Source organism: Gekko japonicus, unplaced genomic scaffold, assembly GCF_001447785.1.
Source record: "Gekko japonicus isolate JY-2015 unplaced genomic scaffold, Gekko_japonicus_V1.1 scaffold1478, whole genome shotgun sequence".
Taxonomy (NCBI): domain Eukaryota; kingdom Metazoa; phylum Chordata; class Lepidosauria; order Squamata; family Gekkonidae; genus Gekko; species Gekko japonicus.
Window position 1 is genome coordinate 283152 of NW_015174885.1, and position 11267 is coordinate 294418.

The following is an 11267-nucleotide window of genomic DNA, read 5'->3' on the forward strand; positions in this document are numbered from 1 at the left end:
TAAGAACTTCCTGGTGGTCCCCAGCCCGAGAGAAGCCCGGCTGTCCTCGACTGGTGGAACGCCCTGTCGGAAGACATCCGTGCCCCGCAGGAGCCGTTACCATTCAGCAGGGCGTGCAAGGCAGAGATGCTCCACTGGACCTTTGGTTGAGGGCAGCAACGGGGGTAGCCTCTGGCACTCCCACACAAGTCCCCATCCCTCGTAACCCCTCCCCCCCAGGGAGGCTGGGGTGCTGGGATTTTCCCCGCCATCTTATATATGCTGTATTTTTTTGCCATTTTGACTACGTTGTTTTATGTACTGGTATCTATTGGCTTGTTTTAACTTCCTTTTAATCTGAGATTGTGTATTATTTTGTTGTTAAACTGCCCTGAGCTCTACTCGTAGGGAAGGGCGGCCTAGCAAATCCAATTTAATAAATAAATAAAAACTACTGGTTGGATGTTGCTAAGCGGCTTCCAGTTCCAACTCAGCTGTGAGTTCACAGAGCACTCAGCAAGGCCGGAAAGGGACGAACGTGGAGCAGAAGTTGCCATTCACAGCAGGGAGCAGATGTGGTCAGCGCTAGAAAGGAAGTTCCTGCCTTAAAGAAGCCAGCGCAACAACTCTTTCTGGCCGTCAAGGTGAACGTGGTCAGCCAAAGCATGCCCAAGTAAGTCTTCTGGGCAAGGCTTTTTTTTTTTAAGAAAAAGCCCAGCAGGATCTCATTAGCATATTAGGCCACACCCAACAGCAGCAATTCATTAGCATATCAGGCCACACACCCGGACAGTGCATCTCATTAGCATATTAGGCCACACCCCCATGCCTTCCCTTGGTTTGCCTGGGCGCCCCGCAGCAAGCTGGCCCTTGGACAGGCCGGGGAAGGCACAGGAAGGCATTTAAATGCCTCCCCAATCCTTCCAGGGGCCCCCTGGCCCACCCACCTCGGAGTCGCCGGGGGGAGGGGGGGGTTTGCTCTCCAGGCCTTCCCTCTGTAGCCACACACACAGATGTTTTGGCTGTAGTGGCTGTGGCCAACTCTGAAGCCAGCCGGTACGTCGTTCCTGTGCGTTCCCGCCTAAAAATAGCCCTGCTTCTGGGCATGGCACAGATCCAAGGGAGCCTGAAATCCAGATTCAATTGCTTACAGCTCTTAGACATTCACTCTTCTCAAGACACCACAAGAGATAATAACAAGCAGACAATCTGAGCTCACAAAGAGGCAAGCACCATCTTATCATTCTTCCTAGGTTAACAATTCTTCACACAGTTAACCATCTTCCTAGCCCATTATGGCTTTCTTGAGATCTGTGCTCCAGTGGTAAGGTTGGAGGCCCCTTGGTACAAAGGTGAGCAAAAGGCAAATTTCTGCCCTAACATTCAGATCTGCATTAGGCCCTTATTCTAAGGTGGGTTTACAATATAGACACTCAAGTTCAAATCCACACAACCAGGAAGCTCTCTTGGTGACCTCGGAACAGTCATTCTCTCTCTCTCAGGGTTATTTGACAATCAATGGTAGGGGGAAAGCACCTTGAAGGAAGAGAGGGAAAATGTATTAAAGGAAAAGATGCCTTCAGGAGCCACTAACACTAATATACAATAAATAGGGCTTCACTGTGAAGCGTAAGACCTCTTGCTGTTACATTTACCCAAGTAGTAAACCATGCACCATACCTTGTCTTCAAAAAGTGCAGAAGAACTAGGTCCCTCTCCTAAAAGAGGTCTTTCTCTACTGTAGAGGGGACTCATCAACCAATATAACCTTTCCGTGGATTGCCTGGGAATGGCTGTGTGTGTGTAAGTGAGGAAGGGGAAAGGACTGATTCTAGTCTCTGATCTATACACGGCCATAAAGACATTTGTGAAGAAATTTACAGGCACTAAAGACCCATCAATGCAAGTTGTCACGCACTGACTATATTAGTAGACAACCAGTGGCAGTGATAAGAGAGACCAGGCCTGTGGGAAACTTTGATCTCCCCTCCCCACAAGAAGACTAAGTACAAGCACAGAGTAGGGCTTGACATCTCATGAGTATCTTAACAAATGCAGGAGGAGGCCACAGCTCAGTGGCAGAACACCTGCTTGGCATGCAGGAGGTCCCAGGTTCAATCCTTAGCATCTCCAGCTAAAGAATACAGCAGCAGCAGATGGGAAAGACCTCTATATAAAGACCCTGGACAGCTGCTGCCAGTCTGAGTAGACAATACTAACTCTGATGGGACTAAGGATCTGATTCAGTATAACACAGCTTCATGTGTGTTCACACGTGACTTTTGAATGTCCTGGAAAGGCATTTGAAAAAGCGTGCATGCACATGAACACTCATACCTTGAATACACCTTCGTTGGTCTTAAAGGTGCCACCAGACTCTAAATTTGTTCTACTGCTTCAGACCAACACAGCTGACCATGTGGAACTACCCCGATGATACAGTCATCGTGGAATTGAAGTGAGCCATCAAGCGCACCTCTTTCTCCCGTTGGAGTACCATACTTATCTCTAGATGCTTTGTGAAATACCCAAAGCTGGGACTAGACTTTGAGCTAGCCTCAACCCACTGACCATCATCCGTCAGATCTATGGATAACAGAATCAAAGGACCAAAGATCCACGTACCCCACAGAGCATTACACAATCCATAGCAGAGAGGCATGGGTGCAGAGCAAAAACAGGCTTACAGGTAGTTCCAGGTTACTCGTGTAGACCAATCATGCCACATGGTGGAAGAGAAGGTAAAACTTCTCAGCATCACTAACCAGTCTGAGGTTATGATTTTCCTACAATTATCTTGTAACTCTGAGAAAAATTAGACTCAAGTGGTGCTTGAATCATAACGGCGTGCAAACAAAAACATACAAATACTGCTGGCCGGTGTGAAGAAGACTTGCCTGAAGAGCATTCGCCACAAACGAAGCGCCCAGAGGACTTCCCAGGGAGCCCAGTGCAACTTGCATGGAAAGCACCACAACAGCGTCCTTCGCACAACAGCAAATCTCCAGGTTTTTCACAGAGCTTTAAGAGAAAAATTCAGAGTTAGAAATACAGAAGGCTGGTGGTTTACTTTCTGCTTCTCGGTTACCTTTCATATCTTTTCCTTCATGGCACCTTTAAGACTACATTTCCATTCTACGTTAACTCGTCACATAACACAAATGTAGGCCGGTTGTCCTGGAAAGGCATTAGAAAAGAGGATTGTCCGAGTGGATTGGAGGGCACAGGAAGCTCTTCATCATCTTTTTTTTTTGGGGGGGGGCCCTCTTGCCCTACTCCCAAGCCACACTGGAATAACAGGGAATTCTGACAAAAACTAAGGGCAAGAGAAGACCACGCCCTCCTACTCAATAAGCCCAGCCAATACAGTCAAATTCATTTAGCTGAATCTTAGCACACCCACCTGAAGTCAGGTGGCAGAGAAAATGGCCCTCCTGTCCAATGCTCCCTCTAAGCTGTGGAGTCTTGTGAGCAAAAATTCTACTTTGTGAGCTACTGGCATTAAAAAGTCGTGAACAAGCAATTTGGCTGCTGCAAAAATTAGCTTGCTCTGGAGCCATCCTGCCTGATCTGAGACAAAAAAGTGCGAGCCGGAGGCTAAAAAAACTGTGATCTGGCTCACACTAACTCAGCTCAAAGGGAACACTGCTCCTGTCTACTCAGAGAACAACTTCCTGAAAAAAGGAATTTCTTCTTTTCTTCCTAGAAGGCAGGGGGACATTGTGGAATCTTTGTGATGGGCCCCAGAAGCATCAGATCTGGACAGGGATTTGGGTGAGGGCAGAGTATTTTAGGGGGGATATCACCCTCTGCAGGATGTGCCTCCTCAAGGCAGCATCAACAGATGCAATCGCTCTATACAGAGCAGCTCCAGTGCAGAGTTCCTTACAAAAGTTGCTGATGGGGGAATTCACCTCAGAGAATGTTTCCTTACAGAGGCTGTTTCCCCAGGCCTTATAAAGGAGGACTGCACGTTTCCCGAGTATTTTTGGACAATAGTTTTCCCAGTGATCCTTCCTGGAAGAAGACAAATTCCTCCTGCTCTATCTGTGTAGAACCAAAGGGCCTGCCTAACGTCTGGAGCATGGAAGTTCCTCTTGAGAGTGGTTGAGAGTAGGACAGATCGCTACGTGTGATGCAATATGGACTTAACTGGACCATCACTTTCTAGCGACAAATGCACGGTACCAGGTTGGACGAAAGTGGTGCCGGTTCTGACACAACAGGCAAAGCTGAGGACTGCTACTCAGACTGTTTTGATGGGAGTTCCTTGTGTGGTCCCCCGTGTCATTAGTTTGAAAGGTGTAAACCAGAGAAGAGCGAGTATCAAGTTTAAGTTCCAGGTAGGGAACCTATGAATGGCAGGGAATTACTAAGTGCTGCCCCTACAAAGAAAGCACAGGTGTGAGGGCATGACCATATGGAAGGACAGGCTGTTTACCCGCAACTGGTGTTCTTTAAGGGGGTCACCTGTGCAGTCACACAAATGGGAACTGGAGCACACACAGAGCCCAACCACAGAAATGTCTACAGCTGAGCCAAAAAAGACTTTGTAGTGCTGGCTCCCCACCCATCCTGAGCCTCCATTCTTAACAAGACACATCCAGGGGAGAAAGCAGCATTTGTGGGGAAAGTGAGTGGGTTGTGAGACTGCACAAATGAACACCGGTTACAGGTAAGCAACCTACCTAAAGGTGGGATCAGGTGTGCTGTGCTGAAACGAGGTATTCAGCACTGCTTGATGAAAAACTGCATCCTCTCCATGCTCAAAGTCATCACGATGCATGATTCAGTGGTAAAGCATTTGCTTAGCATTGCAGAAGGTCCCAGGTTCAATCCCCAGCACCTGCACTTAAAGGAGCAGGTAGCAGGTACTGTGAAAGATCCGGAGACCCTGGAGAGCTTCTACCAGTCTGAATAGACGATACTGACCTTGATTGACAAAGGGTCTCATTCAGCACAAGGCACCTCCATGTGTAACTGGTGCACGCCATTCCCAATTGGTACATTTTGCCCTTTCCTGCCACGAGCTGTTGAGTGCAAGGCCTTATGTGTGTCTGTTTCCCCAATTAATATCCCCCACTGGTCAAGCAGAAAATGACACTATGGGGTGGAGAAGGCGGCACACAGGCAAGGCTGGCAAATTTGGCCACAGAGGCTCAAGACTTATATAGATACAGGTGTGTGTGTGTGTGTGTGTGTGTGTGAACCATGGCTAGGTGACAGATCACCTGCTTTGGAGTAGATGGTCCCAGGTTCAGTCCTTAACATTTCCAGTAAGAGCAATCAGGAAATAGGAATTATAAAAATGGGGTTCGACCCCAAGGTTGTGGCTGAGTGGCAGAACATCTGCTTGGCATGAAGAAGGTCCCAGGTTCGATCCCCAGCACTTCCAGTTTGGGATCACGTAGGTGATGTGAAAGACCTGTACGAGACCCTGGAGAGCTGCTACCAGTCTGAGCAGACAATACTGACTAAGGATGATGACAACATCTGCTGGATCCTGCTGCCAGCCTTATGAAATTTGGCCTTCCCTCAGAGAAGGAGCAGCAAAAGAAGGGAAGAGCAGTTTGAAGTTGATCAGGAAGTTGAACAGCTTGTGGTTCCAGCCGCAGCAGGAGGAAAGGGTAGAAGGAAAAGTGCCCACAGTTCACACAAGAGTTCTTAACTTCTGTGTCCTGTTGTTGGCCCTCCAGAGGAACTGGTTGGCCCCTGCGTGAGACGGGATGCTGGACTGGATGGACCACTGGTCAGATCCAGCGGGGCTCTTCTTATGTTCTGATCAGGGGAAGGCCTCGGCCTCTATGCCCTGTCATTGGTCCTCCAGAGGAACTGGTTGGCCCCTGCGTGAGATGGGATGCTGGATTAGATGGACCACTGGTCAGATCCAGCGGGGCTCTTCTTATGTTCTGATCAGGGGAAGGCCTTGGCCTCTATGCCCTGTCATTGGTCCTCCAGAGGAACTGGTTGGCCCCTGCGTGAGATGGGATGCTGGATTAGATGGACCACTGGTCAGATCCAGCGGGGCTCTTCTTATGTTCTGATCAGGGGAAGGCCTCGGCCTCTATGCCCTGTCGTTGGCCCTCCAGAGGAACTGGTTGGCCCCTGCGTGAGATGGGATGCTGGACTGGATGGACCACTGGCCTGATCCAGCTGGGCTCTTCTGATATTCTTATGTTCTCCAGCAGGACTAGAATACTTGCCACGAATACGGCATGGGGTTTTCATACATATGTTGCCTCTCAATATCTGCACGACAGGACTTCACACTGATGAGGGAGCTGTGTTGTGTCAGAATTTTCTGGTTCTGGGTGACGGTATCAGATGATATCCAGGAGACACTCCATTGCCACTGTGGATCTTCCGTGGATGGCTAAAGTGGGCGCTCTACCAGCATGCCACAGTGTGACTGGTGAGTACCGTGTGTACACTATTCGAAGGAATTATTGTTCTCTCAACTTGGCTCATGGGGCCATACAGAATAAACACTACTGATGCTATACTGTTGTTCCCATCCATTAACCTAACTGAAGTTGTAGGTCAGCTCTGCTATAACCCCCTCCACCCCTGAGGAACTTTTAAGTGAAGTTAATATTGAATGCAGTCATGTTTAGCTTGCTAAAAGGAAAAATTAAAAATCAGAACTATAGTAGAATGGAACCGTCCAGGAGGGCACATTGATAATGGAGCACGATTGTAGTCTACTGCAATGATGATTGTAAGTAGCACAAGCATTTACTGCTTTCTACATGATTTATAGAGGAGGAGGAGAAATTGGATTTACACCCCGCCCTTCACTTGGAGTCTCAGAGTGGCTTGCAAACTCCTTTCCTTTCCCCTCCCCACAACAAACACCCTGTGAGGTAGGCGGGGCTGAGAGAGCTCTATCCAGAACTGTCCTTGAGAGAACAGCTCTTGTCAGAACTACGGCTTGCCCAAGGTCATCTAGCAGGTGCAAGTGGAGGAGTGGGGAATCAAACCCGGTTCTCCCAGATTGGAGTCTGCCTGCACTTAACCACGACACCAAACATCTTGCCTTAGTTTGTTCTTTGCATTGCTCTCTAATTCTGTAACCCTTGTCCTATTGCGGTGTTTTTGGTGTCTTATCCTACTTGATTGCTCTGCGTTGTATCCTGTAATCTACCTCAAGTTTAATGAGAAAAGCAAACTACAAATATAGTTGATATATAAAAATGCCCAACCATTATAAAAGCAAGAGCAAACGGAAAAGCAAAAGCAAAATTCAGCTTCCAAGTGCAGCTGGCACGGCCCTCTGATGTTCTACCCGCAATTTATGAGCTGTGCTGAGCAGGAAAGAGCAGGCTTATTTAAGCAATTAAAACTGATCGATGCTCGAAGCCGTATTCAAAATTTAAAGTATGCCATAGCCACAGCATTACTAATAGTAGTGGTATCCAATCCAATCCAAAGTTTATGGCGTATAGCCATTGGCCATCACAATATAAAATATAAAAAAACAGTACAAAGATTGGCAATACATTTAAAAGAAAATTAAAATAGACGAAGTAGGAATATAGGTTTTAAAATTGGGTTTCTCAAATAGCACATTCTGAAAGTACAGTCATTTCGTAGCCTTATTTCCCTTGCAGCATGAGCATAGAGTGCCATTCTTTAGGAGACAGTGGGACTGACGTCTGAGAGCAAAAAGGTTACTATTTGTGACGCCTGAAAACAAAAAGGTTACTATTTCAATGCTTGATGTGGATTGTAAAGTTGTTAGAATTGGGTTAAGAAATTTGATTCCGGGGCCAGTATACAGAGGGCATTCTAAAATGTAGTGTGTTAGATCTTCTACCAAAGTCCCGCACAGACAAATACATTGATCGTACGGGGTTTTGAGGTGCCGTCCTTTTAACAGCTCAGATGGCATGGTCTGAAAGCATAGAGCAGTGAGTGCCCTTCTTACGCTATATATTGAAATAAGAGCCAGACAGGAGGCTCTAGAGTGGTCTGTTTTAAATGCTGGATATCGGGGTGCAAACTTCTGTTGACTGATTAGGGATCTGTCAATAGTAGCAGTATTATTCAAACACAACTTTGAAGAACAGTGTTGCACTTACCTGTAATTGCTGTTCATTGAGTTGCCTTCTGTGCAGGCACGTACTGGGGGATTTCCCCACCTTCTTCTTCTCTCTTTAGAAAGGGGACAGGAGCCCCTTCCCCTTGGAGAGGAACAGCGACTGCTTTCCTGCTCAAATGGGCACATCCTCCAAAGGGGGACGATGACCCTCCCTCAGCTCTCCTAAGCCACCGCAAACACTCCAAGGAACGCTAACAAGAGCTCGCAGCAGGGGGCAGGAGGAAGGGAATGTGTGCCAGCACAGAAGACAACTCAATGGACAACAGTTGCAGGTTAAGTGCAACACTATTTTCATCTCCAGTCTTCTGTGCCGTCCCACACTGGGAAACTATAAAGCCACCAAGAACAGGGCCTTCACGGATAGGACTGCTAGAGAAGAGGCAGCCACGGGATCGACAGGTTCTGACTAATTGAGTTAGCACTAGGTTTAGTGACCACTGGGGGGGAACAGGGCCTTCACGGATAGGACCGCTAGAGAAGAGGCAGCCACGGGATCAACAGGTTCTGACTAATTGTTAGCACTAGGTTTAGTGACCACTGGGGGATTATGGGGCACCAAGGGGGGGGGGAACACATTGGACATTCCCTTGAGGAATAGATGAGAGGACTGGAGAGAGAAAAAGGTATATAGGCTTTCGTGCGACAGATTCCCTGCTCTGCTCAATCTGTCAGCTCTCTACATGCAACTTCCCTGGAATCTGGATTCCTTGAATGAAAACACTGAGCCTCAGTACGGCTTGCCAAACTGAAGCCGTCTCTTGGCAGAGGTCCCTGGCTCCTGTGTCGCCCTGTTTGTTGACACAGAACGTTGCGACTGTGTTGTCTGGAGCAATATAGATCGATCCTGCAGGATATCTGAAAAGCGGATAAGGGAGTTAAGAACTGCTCGCAGCTCTAGTCAATTAGTGTGACATACTCTCTCTGCTTGTGACCAGGTACCCCTAACAGAGAAACGCTCGCAGTGCTACCTCGTAATGAGGTATCCAAAATGATCTGCCCTGAGACAGATTGCCAAGAGATTTCCACCATGACAGCTCATGAATTACCGGTCTAGGGACGAAAAACCTGTGCCACAAGGGAGCCAATCCCGCTCTATAGTTTGCCAAAAACCAAAGCTGCAAAGACTTCATATGTAGTCTTACCAGGGGTAACACTGCTGTAGTCGAGGCCATATGTGCCAATGGTCGCAGAATATTCCTAACTGACTGGAACTGGTTTGCCATGAACCGCCCTACTGTGGCAGAAATGGTTCTTATCTGGGGGCAAGAACCCCCTTCCCTTGCACAGAGTCCAATACAGAACCTACCAACTGAACCCTTTGCGATGGTACCAACCGAGATTTCTCCCAGTTGACCAGCAAGCCTAGATTCTGTCAAGAGTTCCCAGACCACGGAGCCGTGCTCCAATAACTGCTTTCTGGTGTCAGCAACCAGCAGACAGTCGTCCAGATAAGGGAAAGTACTGCACCCTTTGGAGTGCAAGTGAGCCACAACTGGAGCCATGCACTTGAAAAACAACCCGGGCACAGTAGCCAAGCGAAATGGCAGGATTGTGTATTGAAATATGCAATCCCCACAAGAAAAGTGGAGGAATTTGCGATGATCCTGGTTAATAGAGATAGGAAAATAAGCATTCTTCAGTTCTCTAACAATGAACCAAGAACTGAACTTTAATAACTATAGAACTGAGGGAACAGAAACCATATGAAACTTGGAGATCTGAAGGAAAATATTTAAAATTCTAAGATCTAGAAACGTTCCAGAGAAACGTTCTAGAGTGAAGTTCTCCAACCAGTTCCCTATCCACCTAACTATCCAAGAGTCCAGTGCACAGTCCTTTGGTTTACCAATCAGAATATCATGGGGAAACCCATCAAAAGATTTACTGAAATCCAGGTAAACAAGAAACGCTCGCAGTGCTACCTCGTAATGAGGTATCCAAAATGATCTGCCCTGAGACAGATTGCCAAGAGATTTCCACCATGACAGCTCACGAATTACCGGTCTAGGGACGAAAAACCTGTGCCACAAGGGAGCCAATCCCGCTCTATAGTTTGCCAAAAACCAAAGCTGCAAAGACTTCATATGTAGTCTTACCAGTGGTAACACTGCTGTAGTCGAGGCCATATGTGCCAATGGTCGGAACTGGTTTGCCATGAACCGCCCTACTGTGGCAGAAATGGTTCTTATCTGGGGGCAAGAACCCCCTTCCCTTGCACAGAGTCCAATACAGAACCTACCAACTGAACCCTTTGCGATGGTACCAACCGAGATTTCTCCCAGTTGACCAGCAAGCCTAGATTCTGTCAAGAGTTCCCAGACCACGGAGCCGTGCTCCAATAACTGCTTTCTGGTGTCAGCAACCAGCAGACAGTCGTCCAGATAAGGGAAAGTACTGCACCCTTTGGAGTGCAAGTGAGCCACAACTGGAGCCATGCACTTGAAAAACAACCTGGGCACAGTAGCCAAGCCAAATGGCAGGATTGTGTTTTGAAATATGCGTTCCCCACAAGAAAAGTGGAGGAATTTGCGATGATCCTGGTTAATAGAGACACCGAACAGTGGGTCCATCACCTCTTTTGTCTTGCGTTTGCTACTCACATATCTGAAGATTTTCATGTGTTAGTGAGCCTCCCTGACCAGCTTTAGCTCAACTGAACTTTAATAACTATAGAACTGAGGGAACAGAAACCATATGAAACTTGGAGATCTGAAGGAAAATATTTAAAATTCTAAGATCTAGAAACGTTCCAGAGAAACGTTCTAGAGTGAAGTTCTCCAACCAGTTCCCTATCCACCTAACTATCCAAGAGTCCAGTGCACAATCCTTTGGTTTACCAATCAGAATATCATGGGGAAACCCATCAAAAGATTTACTGAAATCCAGGTAAACAACATCAACAGCATTCTCTAGATCCAGTAAGCTTGTCACTCGATCAAAGAAGGAAATGAGGTTGGTCTGGCAGGACCAGTTGGGGACAAATCTGTGCTGACTTCCCCGGATCACCAAGTTGCCCTTTAGATGCTCGCAGATTGATCCCTTTAAAATCTGCTCCAATATCTTCCCTATCATTCAATGCAGTTGGGTGCTTCTCAGCTACCTCTCTGTCCATGTCAACCAGCAGCCCAGACACCGTGCCTTGCCTACTACCATCTCTAGATGAGCCTGTTCTTTTCTTTAGGGAAAA

At 47.4% G+C, this 11267-nt stretch overlaps 1 protein-coding gene across 1 annotated transcript in view; it reads right to left on the reverse strand.

Annotated features, from left to right (window-relative positions):
• The window catches only part of WHSC1 (Wolf-Hirschhorn syndrome candidate 1), a 115448-nt gene that overhangs the window by 33841 nt on the left and 70340 nt on the right, over positions 1-11267 (reverse strand). Inside the window, exon 11 of the mRNA XM_015424916.1 lies at positions 2877-3000. Coding sequence (XP_015280402.1) covers positions 2877-3000 — 124 coding nt within the window. The remainder of the gene's footprint in view (positions 1-2876; positions 3001-11267) is intronic.